Below are 19530 nucleotides of genomic sequence, written 5' to 3'. Positions count from 1 at the left end.
GGGGGAAAAAAGAGAGAAAGAAATGATGAAAATAAACACCTTAATCTGTCTACCTTTTTCACTTATTAATTGCCGAGCTACTTCATTCTGGAATATTTCTAAACTTTCTGTATCTTCTTTCATGTGAAAGAGTATGAGAAAAGGCAGTCCTTCTTCTGTCAATTCCTGTAGAGAGAAGCATTCAATGAGAATTATCAGGCTTCTCCATTCAGTTGCAGCTATTTTCTAGGTAGGAACAATTTTGAACCTGACCCATGTAATGCAATAGTTGTAATATCCCAGGGGGGAAAAAAAAGGCTCAGTGGTGTGAATAAACATTAGCCTGAACAGAAGACTGAATTCACTCCCCTCCCCACCTCAAGTACCCAGGCAGTCAGAGGATCCACATGCCCTGCTTTGCTGCAGAAACTGATCTGCCTTAAAGGAACCACTGTCTGTCAGCCAGTATGGGATACGAGGACTCAGGGTGAGGCTGTTGAACTCATGACATATAGAGGTGAACTATGCTGGTTCTTTACCAAGGCATTAATTTTAGGGTAGGGTAAACATGACCAGTATTTTCAGTCTTCACAAGTAACACTGAAAACTGAGTATATCAGCAATAAATAAATCTGATTTGCAAATTTTTTTGTATTCTAAGGTTGCAAAAACTATTACACTTACATATAAAACTTAACCAAAGCTGAAGTGTTTTATCCAGGGTAAAAGACAAAAACTCCATTATTTACTAATTTTCAACCAATACAATTATTAACAAATACCTGCCCCTATATATTTTTATATATCTCTTTATACACATACAAAAGCACCTTGAAAATTATAAAATGCTATTAAAATTTTTATTGTTGTAATTGGAGAATAATACAATGAGTAGTCATGATTAAATGAAATGTGATACGTAGATAGATTTAATCATTTATTCTCCCCAACAAATGCTAAGTTCTGAGTCATCAGAAAAAGTCCAGAAAGGGTCTCAAAACAAAATTATTTTCATCAACTATCCTTTTGAGGCTCTCTCCATAAATTTAGGAACTACCTCACCAGAAAGTACAAATGTACTTTATTTAAAAAAAAAAAAACTGAAACTGGGACCTATTTTACAAGATTAAAAGTTTTCTTCTGGTTCTCATCTCCATATTTAAGCCTGTTTCACTTGTATATAAGATCAATTATTAAGCCTCTTGTTACACTTATTTTTTTAAAAAACTGCAATACAATTAGCATACCATAAATTTCACCACCGTTTTTTGGAGACAGGGTCTCACTCTGTCACCCAGGCTGGAGTACAGCCTCAACCTCCCCAGGCTCAGGTGATCCTCCCACCTCAGCCTCCCAAATAGTGAGGACTACAAACATGCATGACCATGCCCAGTTCATTTTTGTTATTTTTTGTAGAGATGGGATTTCGCCATGTTGCCCAGGTTGGTCTCAAACTCCTGGGCTCAAGCAATCTGCCTGCCTCAGCCTCAACAAAGTGCTGGAATTACAGGTATGAGGCCACACACCTAGTCCATCATTTTTAAGTGTACAATTTTGTGGTTTTAACTATATTCACAAGGTTGTGCAAACATCACCACTAATTACAGAGTTTTTTCTTTTTTTCTTGAGACGGAATCTCACTCTGTAGCCCAAGCTGGAGTGCAGTGGTGCGATCTTAACTCACTGTAACCTCTGCTTCCCATGTTCAAGTGATTCTCCTGCCTCAGCCTCCTGAGTAGCTGGGACAACAGGCGTACACCACCATGCCCAGCTAATTTTTTTGTATTTTTAGTAGAGACGGGGTTTCAACATTTTAGCCAGGATGGTCTTGATCTCCTCACCTCATGATCTGTCCCCCTCAGCCTCCCAAAGTGCTGGGATTACAGGCATGAGCCACTGCGCCCACCCTAGAACATTTTTTATCACTTCAAAAAGAAACCACATACCCATTAGTAGTGATTCCCATTTCCCCTCTCCCCACCCCCTGGCATCACATTAATCTTTTAGTAAGCTGATTTTTTTTTCCTCATCTTTTATCTCTTGGACTCCCATTTTTTCTTCCACCATCCATTAACTGATGCTGGTCTCGATGGTTGTCTTTGGATTCTCTGCTCTAGCCTGACAACTTCATGTAGTTCAACAGTTTGGATCACTACTTCTGATCACTTATCTGTGTCTACAAGCCCAGCTCCAGTACAGAATCCAAGCCTAGGTTTCCATCTGCCTGCTTAACATCTCCATTTCAAATTCTAAACAAGTACCTTAAATACTCAAACTACTGCCTAGTCCCCTCCTGTCTAACCTCCTTCTCCTATCTCCCCATTTTCTTTAGTACTTCTACTTCTCTCTTAGCACTTTTCTTTTCAGGATGTAGTGCCTCTTCTCTAAAGCCATCTCTCATTCCACCCCATCCCTGTCAAAGGAAAATTCTTTTTTCTAAACTCCAAGAGCATTTTATCAGTGGAAAATTCTTTCTTCTAATCTCCAAGAGCATTTTATCAATGCCCCTCATGTGGAATGGGGCATGACTTTGTGTTACATTATCTGTACATATGAAATATTAAACTGAAAACCCCTTGAAGACAATCTTACTTCATTTCTGTTTTGCTCACAATCAACATATGTCAATAAATAAACAAATGCTTCTAAATAGGTGGTAATGTATGCTGCTTAGGCTTCCAAGTTTACCTATGTCCATACAAGCATATTCTTTACCAAACAAATGTTAAAAGATTGAGAAGAATATCAAGATAACCAGATTTACAGGAAACAGATATTTCCCCACAGATTAAATGATTTAATGGTTGGTTAAATGGTTAAATGGTTGGTTACAACATAACAAATCTCAAGAAGTATTAAATGTGCCGACAACCACGGGGAAGGGCGCTACCCTGTTTCATTGTTTAAGATTTTCCAGGTCAGGCGCGGTGGCTCAAGCCTGTAATCCCAGCACTTTGGGAGGCTGAGACGGGCGGATCACAAGGTCAGGAGATGGAGACCATCCTGGCTAACACTGTGAAACCCCGTCTCTACTAAAAAATACAAAACACTAGCCGGGCGAGGTGGCGGGCGCCTGTAGTCCCAGCTACTCGGGAGGCTGAGGCAGGAGAATGGCGTGAACCTGGGAGGCGGAGCTTGCAGTGAGCTGAGATCTGGCCACTGCACTCCAGCCCTGGCGACAGAGTGAGACTCCGTCTCAAAAAAAAAAAAAAAGATTTTCCAGGTCTACACCTTTAAATCTGGTTTTAAAAATTATCCCTGAAAGAACTGCCAGAGCAGGCAAATAGTCATGACAAATTCTTAAATTTTCCTGGGCCTCTGAGGACTAAATGAGTGAATGCAAATTGTCTTAAAAAATGTAAGTAATCCAACTAAACATACCTGAGGCCTACAGAAGTAAGAAAACCAGGGACAGGCGGGGCGCAATGGCTCACACCTGTAATCCCAGCACTTTAGGAGGCTGAGGCGAGTGGGTCACCTGAGGTCAGGAGTTCAAGACCAGCCTGACCAACATGGTGAAACCCTGTCTCTACTAAAAATATAAAAATTAGTTGGGCGTGGTGGCAGACACCTGTACTCCGAGCTACTCTTTCAAGGCTGAGGCAGGAGAATCCCTTGACCCTGGGAGGTGGAGGTTATAGTGAGCCAAGATCGCACCACTGCATGCCAGCCTGAGTGACAAGAGCGAAACTCCATCTCAAAAAAAAGGAGTGTGGGGGGGAGCTAGGACATTCATTTGATAAACTGTAAGCAGAAAGAGTCTAATCCACCCTCTCTTTCAAAACCAAGTTTAAGATCAAAATGGAAAAGACTAACAATTCAGATATAAATAAATATTTTTTAAATGTTTACTTTCTTAAAGTTTGATTTAAAGTACCTCAAACATTCTGCTTTACAATTGCTTGTCTTAACTATTCTATTAATAAATTCTAAGTTTTTTTTTTTTTTTTTAATAAGTATGAATGTGCGTTAAAAAGCAGAGGGAGCTTAAATCCCAATCTCTTCTAGGCTGCTGGTACTATAAAATTATGACACACCACTGACACCTTGTGGCCAAACACTCAAATTGTAGGAGCAGTATTTTGAATTCCGTGAAATGTCTTGCAGTCCACTTTAAAATGCTATTAATGACAGGAAAGAGATGGAAGCAAGACAAGATTATGTGTGCTACATCCAATCTATATATCCAGTATTAAAAAGAAAAGAATACAAAATTGAGTGCATTGCACACAGAAGGGTATTATTCAATGAAAAATAAGAATTATGTATACTCTAGTGAAATTTTTTTACTTTGCCTTGCAATGAGAAATGGTTTGAAAGCCACTATTTGATCCAAACATTTGAATTCCTGTACCTGAGCATCCAGTGTGTCATGGGGGTTAATGACACATAATTAAAGATTGAAAGACACCCAATCTGAGCATATTTATTCAAACCATCTCAAAAAACTACAATGACTTAAGATGCATCTTAACAATATGCATTACTCAGAATCCAGGAAAATACTACTTTGAGAAGAAGGTTCAAAAATAACACTGAAAGAAGCAACAGAACATTACTGAACAAAAAAATACTCTGGTCACTAAGAATGGTCTCCAAGTGCCAAGCTGTCACACAGAAATAAAGGTTGAGTATCTCTTATTCAAAATGCCTGGGATCAGAAGTGTTTTGGATTTTGAAATATTTCCATTATTCTTAACACTTCAGCATCCCTAATCTAAAAATATAAAATGCTCCAAGAGTGTCATGGAGGTACTCAAAACATTTTGGATTTTGGAGCATTTCAGATTCCAGATTTTCAAATTAGGAATACTCCTGAAATTCTAAAAAACTAGGGAAAAGGAAGCAGAATCAAAGAATCGCACGAACAAAAGAAACCAGAAAACTTGGTAAAGCAACTTCTTTAAACCAAAAAAAGAGACTTTGCAAGAAAAGGCTTGTGTTAGAATTTTCACTCAAAAGTCTTCTATAATTCAAAATTCCAAAATATTTTAAAATATGGCATTGCATTAAGATAATAACCAGTGCAATAGAGCCTGATAAGTTTATGATATTTAAGCTTGTAGGATTAAAAACATATTAATCACATTTCATGAGAAACCATTTTTAGAACTTTGATTTGAGAAATAGCTATTATAAACAAGTAGGATGTCTCAGTGGGAGTATTCTTATATGTCAAACTGGATCCTGGCAGCACTAATCCTCTTTCTATGAAACAGTCAGCAAAGAGCCAATGTAAGATGACTTAGGCTTGCAATGATCTGTCCAAGCAGACACACCCAGAGAATCTCATACAAACATTCATACATTTGATTTGAAATTGCTACAAACTTAATAAGAATTAAATATTATTTTATGGTGGAAAAGGTACACCAAAAATGTACCATGCTGACATAAAAATACTAACTTATTTTTATGTACTAAAATGCAAAGGCAACATTTAAATCAGGTAAAAAAAAATCTTATAACGAGTTTTTAAATGCTGTTGGCATAGACTTCTGCTTCCAGAAAGATGAAGTAGACACTTTTCTCTATTTCTCCCAGGAAGTTCAGCTACAAATCCTGGACATTATAGAAACAAACCTAAGGCCCTGAAAAGCAAATAAAACAAAGCAGACTGGCTAAGGACTTAAGGACCTAAGAATGGCACTCAGTTCCTTGAGTTTTCCTTTTGCCTTATACATCTCAGTCTAAGTGCTGGAAATACCAATGGACACAGATCAGAAATACCCCAAGAATGCATTCTCAAGACGAAGAGGGGGCAAAGAGCATTCTGGTTTGCTCACAATGGCCAGTCCCAAAAGTTAAGTGTTGCTCTCTCTTCCCCAAGAAAGGGGGAAAGAGATACTAAGATCTAACAGCTGGAAGCGTCTGGAAAGACTCAGGGAGAATTTCAGGGAATCTTGGAGAGTTCACATATATTATCTCCAAATCTTAAAGCACTTACCAATATACATACACCTTAGTAACAGAAAGCATCAAATCTGAGATTATATTCTTCCTTAAGAACTCCAGGTTTTGTTGTATTACAATTAGGTTAAGCTACAGTGCTAAAAATTACATTCTGAAGTAATAATGGATGTACTTTGGACTAATCTTACTACTAGGAAAATTAGAAAAACCAGAGTAATAATAATAAGAATAAACCACCTTTTTGAAAGCGTCCAAAAGTTAAAAAAACAAACAACAAAAAACAAAAAACAAAAAAACAGGAAAGAATTATGGGCCAAGACTGGAATAGGAGGAAATCCAGAACATTAAGCATTGCATTTGAAGCTGCTTTTCTTCTAGGACCATCTGTCTTTCCAGAAAAGGCAACTGATAGTGCTCAATCCCACTGATCATCAGGGAAATACAAATTAAAACCACAATGAAACTCTACTACACATACACCAAAATAGATTAAAAATGTAAATAGCTGATACAAATGTGGGTAAGGATGTGGAGCAATGTGAACTTTGATACACTACTGGTAGGAATGTAAACTGCTAAAACCACTTTGGAAAAACTGGTTATCATACACTGAAATTGAATGTATATACGCCCTATGACTTGACAATTCTATTCATAGGTATATATATCCAGTAGAAATCTGTGCATATATTCACCAAAAGACATAATAAGAATGTTCATAGCAGCATTATTCACAGTAGTCAAAATCTAGAAGCAGTCTAAATGTCCACCAATAGTAGAATGGATACATTGTGTTATATTTATATAGGGAATTATATTCAGCATGAAAATGAATGAACTACAGCTTCATGCAATATGAATGAATTCCATAAATATAAAGTTGAGTGAAAGAAGCCAGACACAAAAGACATGATTCTATTTTAGGTTCAAAAACAGGAAAAACTTCCTATAGTCCTATTCAAAGTAAGTGGTGATTATGAAGATGGTAAATGGGGGTAATGATTGAGAAGGAAGACAAGGGGTTTGGAAACATTTTATTTCTTGACTTAGCTCAGGGATTGACAAATTAGAGCCACGGGTCAAATCTGACTTGCTGCCTGATTCTGTTAGGTCCATAAGCTATAACTGGTCTTTAATTGTTTGGTTTGTTTTTGTTTTTGTTTTTTTTTTTTTTTTTTTTTGAGATGGGGTCTCACTCTGTCTCCCAGGCTGGAGTGCAGTGGTGGATCCCAGCTCACTGCAACCTCTGCCTCCCAGATTCAAGTGATTCTCCTGCCTCAGCCTCCCAAGTAGCTGGGATTATAGGCGCCTGCTACTATGGCCGGCTAATTTTGCATTTTTACTAGAGATGGGGTTTCACCATGTTAGTTAGCCAGGCTGGTCTCGAACTCTTGACCTCAGGTGACCCACCTGCCTTGGCTTCCCAAAGTGCTGGGATTACAGGCGTGAGCCATGGCACAGGGCCCTGGTCTTTACATTTTTAAATAATTGGGGAAAATTTTAAAAATATTTCATGGCATGTGAAAAGTATGTGTCCAGAAATAAAGGTTTATTAAAACACAGCCACACACATTTGTTTACGTATTGTCTAAGGTTACTTTTGTGCTACAACCGAAAAGTTGAGTAGCTGCCACAGAGATTATATGAACTGCAAAGCCTAACACACTTATTACCTGACTCTTTGTTGAAAAAAATTGTGTACCCTCTCTCTTAGTTTGAGCTGCTATATTAAAGTACCATAAACTGGGTGGTTTGCAAATTAACAGAAATTCATTTCTTATCATTCTGGAGGCCGGAAATCGAAAATCAGGGTGCCAGCACGGTCAGTTCTAGTGAGAGCTGTCTTCTAGGTTGCAGACTGCCTACTTCTCATTGTATCCTCACATGGCAGAAAGACAGCTACATAACTCTCTGAGGTCTCTTTTATGAGGTTATTAATCCCATTCATGAGGACTCCATCGCATGAATGGAGGATTCATTCCCTAATACTATCACATTGGGGATTAGGATTTCAACATATGAATATTAGGACACACAAATATTTGTTCCATACCACTGTAAGTAGTGATTATATGGGTATGTTTACTCTGTGATAATTTTGGGGGACCAGATATTTAAACTGTGATTTATATACTTACAATTCTTTGAAGTGTATATGCATACACAAAGTTTTTAAAAACTGTGCCTAATACAAAGTTTTTAAAAACTTGCATTCTTAGGCCATTGATTTTAAAAACAAAAGACCTGGAATGAAAGATATGTCTTACATAAAGTAAAGAAAGGACAGAGGTCCTTACAGACATAGCTCTTCATACTTGTTCCTCCAGCCTCTTAGGTTTTTAAGTTTTTTTTTGGTGGGAGTTGAAAGAATTTTGATGGACTTGATTTCAGATGCATGGGATGACTGAGGTCAGTTACATGATCACTGCTAACTGCTTTCATTATTTATAATGAAAAAGACAACATTAACTGCTTTACAAAAAACAGAAGAATCTTTTAATGGCAAAGGATTATTTATTAGATAGAAATAATTGTAACTAAAATCTGCAAAGCACTGCTCCTAAAGCAGCAGTCCCCAACCTTTTTGGCACCAGGGCCCAGTTTCATCGAAGACAATTTTTCCACTGATCGGGGTGGGGGATGATGATTTCGGGATGAAACTGTTCCACCTCAGATCATCAGGCATTAGTTAGATTCTCATAAGGAGAATGCAACCTAGATCCCTCACATGCACAGTTCACAACAGGGTTCACATTCGTATGAGAATCTAATGCTGCTGCTGATCTGACAGGAGGCAGAGAGCTCAGGCCGTAATGCTCTCTCGCTGGGCAGCCCTCTTCCTAGTAGGCCATGGACTGATACAGGTCCGCAGCCCAGAGGCTGGGGACCCTTGTTCTAAAGGACATCCACCCAAACAGGGATCCTCAACCAACAGATGGGCATCAGAATCACCTGAAAGGCATTTTCAAACTCATTTTCAAGGTTGTGGTGAACTACTACTATTACTGGAAATGTAATAGAGGGGTTCTGGGACAGCAAAGGTGAAGAATCACTGGCTTATATTACAGAAACAGCTATGATATAGTTATGTTCACTATATGATTCTTACAACTGATAACCCTGTTAACATAGTAAGACAGGTGGAGGAAGCTTGTGGTTTCAGACATTTGAATTTAAAGTAACAATACACAGTAGAAAGCCCATACCTCTCCATTTTCAAATGTTATTTCTCGGACAAGAGGAACACATTTATCTTGAATCCAATTGTAAGTCACATCAAAATTTGTCATAGCTCCCAAGTACACCATATCTGGAGCAGAATGCTATTACAAAACAGAAAAAAAAAAAAAATTAAATCTAACCTGTGCTGGCAAAAGCATATTCTTTTTTTTTTTTTTTTTTTTTTTTTTTTTTAAAGCAAAGTCTCACTCTGTCACCCACACTGGAGTACAGTGACATGATCATGGTTCACTGCAGCCTTGACCTCCTGGGCTCAAGCAATTCTCCTACGTCCGCCTCCAGAGTAGCTGGGACTACAGGTGTGTGCCACCATGCCAAGCTAATTATTTTATTTTATGCAGAGATGTGGTCTTGTTCTGTTGCCCAGGCTAAAAAGTACATTCTTAAATCCATCCATGAACTCAGAAAATCTACTGGTGTTACAAAAGAAACATAAATCATGGAACTTTCAAGAAAGAGGGCCATGGGTGGTAAAAAGCAGGTAATTCTGTGATTATCAGTGAGCTAATAATCTAACCTGTGACACCCAAGCCTATTGCTTTTTCTTGGATTTAGGCCAATTAACTCTTTTTCAGTATCCTCACCAAAGGCAGGAAGGCATTGTGAAAAGAAGAATTCTCCAAATGAATTAATTTAGCTATTCCTTAGAGCTGAAAATTTTAGAAATTACTTCTTTTAGAAGAAAATACGGATAGTAAAAAAGCCTTGAAAAATACAAGATGCTATATGGATGTACGGCAAGACTATTTCATTTTATTACCTCCATATCTATTTCCACATTAACTCAAAATCAATTATCTATGAAGTGTCTAAAATGATAAAAATAATAGCTAATATTAATCGATAAACTTACTGTGTCTAGGCATGATTGTGAACATTTTATATGTGTTGATTCACGTAAACCTCCCAACATCCCTATAAAGCAAGTACTGTTATTATCATCCCATTTTTACTAATTAAGAAACTGAAGCGTGGGGAAGCGAAGAAACTTTCCCAGAGTAACATACCTAAGAAGGTGGCACATTTGACATTCAAACCCAGTCTGATGCCACCAGAGCCCATGCTCTGAACAACCACACTACCACTTGGAGATATGTACTGCATTCTGATAATCTAGAGATGATGATACTAAGTAAGCTACTCAAAGAAATGCACTTGCAAAAAATATAAGCAAACACCTATGTGAATTTAAAATAGAAACTTTCTAAGCAAGAAATTCATTTATCTGCACAAAAATTAAAAATCTCAGTGTAAAAACACTGTAAACAACATTAAAATGAAAACTACAAATTGAAAAATATCCATAAATTTCTTTTTTTTTTTTTTTTTTTTTTTTTTTTTTTTTTTTTTTTTTTGGCCATTTGCAATGGCAGGCCCTTGGTGAATTTGGGATAACACATGCTATGATTTTTGCCTCTTAGTTATGGTTACCATCACCTGGTAGGGCCTAATCAGCTACTTAAAGCTTCTTACCCTACAGGTTAAAAACAACCTAGCTGCTCCTTATTACCTGACAGGTACTGAGTAAATTTATACTCCAGGAGATTTGGGAGTTTGGCTAGTACAATACTAGCCAAATACAACAGGTAGAAATGACAATCACAGGAAACTGCAGCATTTTAAAAATTTGGCTCCCAGACTGAATGCCAGAGAGGTAGAAAAGGCCTGAGAGTCAGGGGATCCCTAAGGCCAGCTCTGCTACTCTAATGCCTGTGTGACTTTAGGCTTCTGTGGTCCCATCTTCGTTCTGAAGGGTTTAGATCAGCACAAGATGATGCTTCAAACTTCCTTTCAATTCTAAAGTTCTATGATTCTATGAACATTAACACATATAAAACTACATTTTATACCTGTATTTAAATTATATCTTATCATATAACATTAAGAAATAGCAACTTACCCCTGGTGGTTTGTAGATTATGTTGTCTCCACTGTACCTTTCCGGTTTTGAAACATCCCTATAGGAAGGGAGAAACAGTAATAAACCTGAATGACAGGATTCTGCAATGTAGGAATTACAGACTTGAAATACATACTTATCCATCATTGTCCCTATTATAAGACTATGCAATACCAAGAAAAGCATACATTTAAAGAAAACATTTAATATGAGGCAGACTTTTTAAAGGAAAATTTTAGTTAGTTGTTTTTGTGTTTTGTGTAAGTTTAGATTGGGAGTTTTAGCACTAAAAGGTTGCTTTTGACCCCAGACTGTTTTCTAGCAACTAGGGATCAACGTAATTGATTTGGTCACAAGGACTGAAACAAAAACAAAAACAAAAACAAAACTCGAAATAACCCACATCACTAAAATATAGTTCCATAGATAAGTAATTTTTTGTTTATTTGTCCATTGTTGTTTCCTGAACCTAGTACAGTATCTGGCACACAAAAGTTGTTCAATAAAAATATGTAGAGTGAATACTACAACAAATTACTTTTGTAATCAATTACTTTTAGATTAATTGAATATTGATTTATCTCTAGTTTCTAATTAGAGTAGTCCAGGAGATAGGGGCAAGGGGTGCTAACCTAGATTGATAACAGTGAGAACAGAAAAAATGTGTTCCATTAATTGATTAATTCAATAACTATTTACTATGTGCTTCCTTTATACCAGCTATGCCTTGACATTGGGTAAACAGGAGTGAACAAAACTAACAAAACTCTCTCTCTCTCTCATGGAGTTTACATTTTGGTGAGTAGAGATAGACTAACAAGTAGATATATTTATCTTTGGTGGTTACAAAAAAATGCTATGAAGAAAATAAGTGGAATAAGTAGATAAAGAATGACAAATTAAATGATGGTAGTGCTACTTTATATAAAGTTATCAGGCAAAGACTTTCTGATGAGATGACATCTGGGAGAAGCACTTTCAGATACAGGCTCTGCTGCAGAAGTGTGCTTGCAGCATTTAATGAATATGGGTTGGGCACAGTGGCTCATGCCTATAATCGCAGCGCTTTTGGAGGCAGAGGCAGGAGGATCACTTGAGGCCAGGAGTTCAAGACCATCCTGGGCAACATGTGAGACTTCATCGCTTAAAAAACAAAAAACAAAAAACTAATAATGCACACAATAAAACATACAAACAAAATCTTACAAAAGCATTAAAGCAAGGACAAACAATAAAGGTCAAAAAATGAAGAGGATATATTGTGCCAGACAGATATCCAGGCTCCACTCAAGATAGCTACTACAATTGAGCCTAACAGTCATGAGCCAATGAAAAGAAATAATACTGCATGGAAGTCAAAGGATGGTTGAGATAACCTCCAATGAGGAGAGAGGGTCAAGAACAGAACCACAAAAATGATTCCATCTTGAGAAAAAGGAAAAAAAAGAAGGAGATAAAGTCAGAGAATTCAGACATGTAGGGGCCAAACCAGGGGGATTCAATGTAAGTGTTGACACAGCAGAAAAAGAAAAAGGTAGTTGAACATCACACCCTTCAGAGGAATTGAAAAGGATTAACAGGTTTAAAAGACCACTCAATTTGGTAATTAAGAAGTCATTTTGTGACTGTGTAGAGACAAGTTTCATTAGAGCAATGGAGGTGAAAGTTAGCTTCCAAAAGGTTAAGTTTTTTACTGGTTAGAATTTGAGAAAATCAAGGTAGCCAGGCATAAACTATTCTTTGAAAAAAAAAAAAAAAGAATAAAAAGAAAGATGACATTATAGCTTAAGAGAAGAGGCAGGTCAGGAAAGAAAGAAGCATGTTTTCAGAAAAGGAAAGCAGTTCTTGAAAAGGGTCAGGTTGACAACACAAGAAAGCAGGAACAACTGGTGGATCAAAGCCCCAGGAGTTTGAAAGGACAGTTACAAGGATGCCAGTGAACAGGTTAGCCTTAGAAAGAATTGTTCCTCTGAGACAGGGAAGATATAAGAAAAGGTGGTGGAGAGATGGAGATGAATGAAGACGATAAAACTCATGCTTCTTAACAAGAAAGACAGTGTGTTGTTTCACTGTGGTAACCCCACAGATTAGCATTTTGTCTAACATAGGCTAAGAGTTAATAAATGAGTTCAACAAAAGCACGAATGAGTTAATTGTTAACTTGTCCATTTTTTCCTGCTTGCCCACATTCTGAAATAGATAATACTATAGAAAGAAAAATAGAGTTTTAAAACCTTAAAAAGAATTCAGAGACAGGTATAAAGACTGTTTGGTGATTTTAAAAGGACTGAGATCATTTTTGGAGAGATCACCTTCAGAAAATGACCAAATACAATAGGAATTTAACATGGCAGCCAAACCAACCCACTAACATACTTTTAAATAAGATACTTACCCAAATGCAGAAAGAAAGGCACAGTCATCATGCAAAATATTCGCTACTCGTTCAAAAACTCTATAGTTGTCCGAGTCCTTTTGCTCAAAATATCCAATGATATTTCTTTTGCTGCGCTGTAAAATAAAGTATGTAATTATTTTGCAAACACACATAGTTTTATAAACATGTTATTTCATTTACCCCTTATCTTAGTCTAGTTATTGTTCAAATGAAGTATGACTATAAATGCATATTTAGTTTTTTAACACGTAGTCCAAAACTATTAAAGATTACATTGGGTTGAAAACAATCTTAACTATAATAAATATAATCATAATCATTTCCTTCTAGCATTTAAAATTTTTAAGAAATAGATAACTATTTGATCAGTGACAATCTTTTCCTAAGTAAGGGGACTAATTCTAAAATGTGTTAAAACAATGTATCAATCATAACTTGTGACTGTTGGAGAGACTCCTCCACGGCTCTCTCACACTCCTACCCATCTTACTGGGTCTACCAAAAAATGCAAGACTGACTACTCTTTATCCAGGCCATTTCTCAGAGTTGTGCTTGCAGCAAGCAACACTGAGATATGAGGGAATGCCTCCAGCCAGGACAAATGCAGGGTTACTGCTTGCTCTGAAATAGTGAGTTCCCCAAGCTCAGTGTCCCTCTCCTGTGACATAACCCACTGCATGTACAGGTATCCATCTGGGGAGTCCTCTGCATTGCCTCCATAGGATTTGGAGGGCAAGGAAACAAATGCAAACATGCTCACACTACTTGCTGTGATGTGAGCAATAAAGTCCTTTGTCTCTGACCCAGCAGTCTTGTGTCTTCTAACAGAATCCATGAAATGGTAATTGGTTAGCTTAGCTTGCAAGTAGGGTAAAATCAAATCTCAAACCTGACAGTGATGATTGGTGATTGTGACAGAGCCCAAACTCAATTGCTTTTGCTTTTGTTGTTGTTGTCTTTAAAACACTACCCAGTGTACAAAGAAAGGGGTGTGCTAAACTTACTATTAAGCAGAGGCTATTTTAGAGGACATTAAAACTCATAAAAAGAGCTCATACAAGAGTGATTAGAGCAGACACCCTGAAGGTCTCCACAAGAAAAATACAGAAGCTCTGGTTGTATACACTTGACTTTAACTTCCATTTCTTTATAATTGAGGCTTTCATATGTGCTCAATTCACATTAGTACAGCTTTACTGTATGCTATATCTTTCATCCAGAAGTTCAGTATAACGTAAGTATTTCCCTTGAGATTAATTCAAAAAAATTCAACTCAGTAAGTATATGTATGTCAAATCCACTGCAATAAACTATAGGAGAATGTCCAGATTTTTTGTTTGCATTAGAATTTGTTTACATTAATCAGGGAATGTTCATTTAATCTAGCAAAAGTTACAACTTACATCAAGAGTGGTGATTTCTGCTAAGTCCCGAATTTCTTGAATGGGGTTACTTTTTTGTTGCCTGATGTAATCTGCCAGTGCTTTCACTGATCGCTGACCCCTGTATTCTCTCTTCATCATCATCCCATTACGAAACAATTTGAGGGTTGGGTATTTGCTTATCCTGTATCTCTGGGCTATGTCAGCTAAAAGAATGAAAAAAAAATTATTTACCCCCATATGTAGTCAGGGTGAGCCCATTAGCCTAATGGTCAAAAATCTTACAATTGCTTAGTGAGAACTTTTTGGTTCAAGTCATTATTTTTCAGTGAGAGAGAAAAAAATAGTAATAATCAGGACTTGAGTTTACACTAGTTAAGAGACCAGGTTCTGGACTGGGTTTAAATCCTAATTTGCGACTTACTGACCATGTGAACTTGTAAAATGCATAAACTCTCCATGCCTTAGTTCTCATCTATTATATAAGGATAATCATTTCTACCACGTAAGATTGTCTTAAGCATCAAATTAAATAATACAACAGATGCCACAGTAAGCATGGCACATGAATAATGACTATAAAAACAGCAATAATAATAATGCCTTATGGGGTTCGACAGACATTAAAATACCTGACAGCAGCATATAAGCTGGGGAGGGAAGGTAAGCAGGAGGTAAATTATGCTAAATATTCTAAAGTCTTGGAGGTAAATTATGCTAAATATTCTAAAGTCTTTGCATGGTCCAGGAAGAGGCAAAAGTACTTATAATATTTTGTTTAGTCGGAGGTTGTACTTTATTCTTTCTACTATAGGCAATCAAAAATACTAAAAGTATATTAGAGGTTAAAATGGAAATATGAGCTCCCAGAAGGGGGGCTGGAGAAAAGATATAATACTTTGGCAAACTAAGTAAGATTATATAATACTTTGGCAAACTCCACGTGGATTTATAAAGTAGAAGTCATGATTGACTACTAAAATTCTTTAAACAGAATACAAATATGAATAAACAACGGGAACAACTGGTCATACTGAGATTGAAAAGAATGCTTTCTTCATCAAATCACAGAAATCTGAAGTAAGACATTTTAATTTATACATAATTAACATAGACAATAATCTGTCTGCTTTAGGAGTTGGTACTTCCTTGAAGCAGATGAGTAATAGATACGTATCAACTACATGCCCCTTTTTCAACCTGATAAATTACAAGGAGAGACTATGTCTTTGGGGTGTTACAAAGATGATGGGTCCTATTACCTGAGCAAGGACTTAATGAGATTCAATTGGTACTACAAATTGAGAAATGAGAGAGAGGTACCATAAACAAGTAGAAGTCTTTTAAATAAAATAAAGACAACTGTAATAAAGCAAAAGCCACAAAGACTTGAGTTTATCCTACTTACAATGATAAATAACCTGAGAAATCATAAAAATTTAAAAAAAAAAAAACTTTGATTTTTTTTTTTTTTTTCTTTTTGAAGATAGGGTCTTGCTGTGTCACCCAGGCTGGAGTGCAGTGGCACGATCTCAGCTCACTGCGACCTTAACTTCCTGGACTTAAGCAATCATCCCACTTCAGCCTCCAGAGTAGCTGGGACAACAGATGTGTACCACCATGCCTTGCAAATCTTCTTAAATTTTTTTAATTTTTAATTTTTTTTTTTTAGAGATGAGGTCTCACTATGTTGCCCAGGTCAGTCTTGAGCTCCTGAACTCAAGCAATCTTCCCGCCTCAGCCTCCCAAAGCTGGGATTACAGTTGTGAGCTACTGTGCCTAGCTATAAAATGAATTTTTGCATGATGTATAAACAAAAAGTGTTTAAAAATTAGATCAAATAGTTCTAATGGCCAACACTACAGTGTTGTAGTCTTGAGAATGGAAAATGCTTTTTTAAAAGTTACTATTTTGGCCAGGCCCAGGGGCTCATGCCTGTAATCCCAGAACTTTGGGAGGCTGAGGTGGGTGGATCACTTGAGGTCAAGAGTTTGAGACCAGCCTGGCCAACATTGCAAGACCCTGTCTCTACTAAAAATACAAAAATTAACCAGGCATGGCAGCGCACGCCTGTAATCCCAGCTACCCGGTGGCCGAGGCACAAGAATCTCTTGAAACTGGGAGGTGGAGGTTGCAGTGAACCAAGTTCGTGCCAGTGTACTCCAGACTGGGCGACAGAGTGAAACCCTGTCTCAACAACAACAACAAAAAAAAGTTACTATTTCTCCAAATGCCTATCAATAGGAGACTGGCTGGATAAAGTATGGTACCCATATAATGAAGTACTAGGCTGTAATATAAAGAAATAAAAAAGATCTCTGTTTGTTGCTAAGGAGCAATCTTCAAGATAAGTTAAAAAAAAAACAAAAAAACAAAAACAAAAGCCAGGTGCAGAAGAGTGTGTACAGGTCAAATATTTTGTATAAGAAATAGGGAGAAGAAACTTGGGGAAGAAATATAAATACATATGTATATACATGCACACATATTTACATGTTACATATGCTTGCTTATATAGTTGTCTTTCTTCTACCCACAAAAAAAACACCAATGGGAGAAAATGGATGGAGAGGTCTAGAATACATTCCCTGACTATACTTTGGTTTTACAGTTTTGACTTTGGAACCATGGAAATGTTTAACATTAAAACAAAATAAAATTTTTTTAAAAATTTAGTACTGGCATTGTTATTTTGAAATTAAATACATACACATATATTACCAATAAAGCACATGAGTAATCATGTTAATGCCATTAAGAATCAAGATTTTCAGTAAAGGAAAAAATATATAAAACTGAGTAATTAAGTAAAAACCCTATAATAATTTGAATTGGAAGTACTGGTATGACCTCATGTTTTTCTCTTTCAAAAAATATACTTCTAAGATCCTTCCACTGATAGCTATTATCAGTAAGTTAATTCCAATAAGTTTGATGATTCATATAACTCCCATGAAAATATACCTTATTGAAACTGACACTAGAAGACACAGAAGATATAAATGATCCTAAAATTATTGCCAGGTATAGTGACACATGCCTACAGCCCCAAGGCAGGAGGTTTGCTTGAGCAAAAGAGTTCAAGACTAGACTGGGCAACATAGCAAGACCCCATCTCAAAAAAGAATCCTACAATTATTAAAGAACCCAAATCTAATTCAAAGCCTTTCCACAAATGAAACTCCATTCCCAGCCATCTTCACCAGCAAATTCTGCCAAACATTTAAGGAGCCAATAATGGCAATTTTACACAATTTATTCCAGAGAATACAAAAACAAGGAACACTTCCCAACTAGTTTTCGAGGTCAACGTAATCTTTATGGGAATCCTGATAAGAAAATTACGAGGAAAAAAAAGTATTTGTTAATCTTACTCAAGAACACAGATACAAAACTTGAATAGAAATATTAAGAAACTTAGCGCTACATACAGAGGATAATATATCACAAGAAAGCAGGATTTAGTCTAGTACTTCAGTTTAGATAAATATTTGAAAACCAATTAATGTACAGCACAACACTGACAGAATAAAAGAGAAAAATTTTGTTATCTCTCAAAAGCAGAAAAGCATTTGATAAAAATCTATATCCATTCATGCTTAAACACTTTTAGTAAACTAGGAAGAGAACTTCCTTAACTGAAAAAAGGATATTTAAATAAACAAATAACAAACAACTGAATGGTGATATACTAAAAGCTTTCAAGCTGAGATCAAAAAAGAAAAAAGATGCCTGCTATCACTTCTATATAACACTGATTTGGAGTTCTTGATCAAAATAATAATAATAATAAAAAGACTGGACAGGAAGAGATGTCATTTTTTGCAGATGTTTTTATTGAGTTCACAGAAAATCCAAAAGGGAATCTACAAATGGATTTCCACTTGCAAGCAGGGTGTAGTGGGTAGCAGAAATGTATTGGTCCTACTGAAACACCCAGAAAAAACTTTTTATCATATTTTTAAGATATCAGAAATCATGAAAGCAATGAAGACTAAAGGAACTGACATTCCAGGAAGGGAAGAACCATTCCTAGGGTAAGCAAAGATCACTAGCCATTTTCTTTCCTATAGGTTTCCTGTGTAATTCGTTTTGGAAATTAAGTCTGCTGTTGCAGATTTAGGGCTGAGAATTATACCTGCATAGGCAAAAGAAATGTCTCCAGAGGACGTCTGCTAAGTGCTGGGGTGATACAGGAACCTGCGGCGTTGGGTCACAAATATGAATAATCTCCTACGGCCTCCTGGTACTTAGGAGACAGCATCTACTTTGGAAAGGACCTGTAACCCTGCATCAAGACCACATGCAACCAAGACAACTGTCAGATTTTGAAGCCAAAAAGGCCGGGAAGCATCTAGACATTTAAAAAAAACCACGGATTTTTAAGACAGACAGGAAGAAAGGTACTTGTGACATGTACTAGAGACAACTGATTAGTATTCAGAATATAAAAAGAATGAACTAAAAAAAGATTACCAAAAAGATAAGTGAGCTAAAGCTATCAGTGTATGAAAGAAACACAGATTGCCAATAAATATATTACATATGTTCAGTTGTAATCAGAAAGTTACAAATTAAAACTCCCATATAACATTTTGTCTTTCATACTGGCAAAAAATCAATAATAAAAAAAATTTTTAAGACTAAAATTCAATAATATGAAACCCTATGAAAGTAAAATATTCCTAGTAGGTTTCATTTAGGTTCAATATTCAATG

The 19530-nt window shown here is 36.5% G+C and overlaps 1 protein-coding gene across 1 annotated transcript in view; it reads right to left on the bottom strand.

The window, feature by feature from the left end:
- The window catches only part of ERP44 (endoplasmic reticulum protein 44), a 119820-nt gene that overhangs the window by 23835 nt on the left and 76455 nt on the right, over positions 1 to 19530 (bottom strand). Inside the window, exons 5-9 of the mRNA XM_010374130.2 lie at positions 14834 to 15018; positions 13428 to 13543; positions 11033 to 11090; positions 9099 to 9215; positions 54 to 165 (exon numbers count right to left, since the gene is read on the bottom strand). Of these exons, the coding sequence (XP_010372432.1) occupies positions 54 to 165; positions 9099 to 9215; positions 11033 to 11090; positions 13428 to 13543; positions 14834 to 15018 (588 nt within the window). The remainder of the gene's footprint in view (positions 1 to 53; positions 166 to 9098; positions 9216 to 11032; positions 11091 to 13427; positions 13544 to 14833; positions 15019 to 19530) is intronic.

This window comes from Rhinopithecus roxellana, chromosome 16, assembly GCF_007565055.1.
Source record: "Rhinopithecus roxellana isolate Shanxi Qingling chromosome 16, ASM756505v1, whole genome shotgun sequence".
In the NCBI taxonomy this organism is placed as follows: domain Eukaryota; kingdom Metazoa; phylum Chordata; class Mammalia; order Primates; family Cercopithecidae; genus Rhinopithecus; species Rhinopithecus roxellana.
The sequence above is the reverse complement of the archived record's forward strand: the minus strand, read 5'-3'. Positions and strand labels throughout refer to the sequence as shown.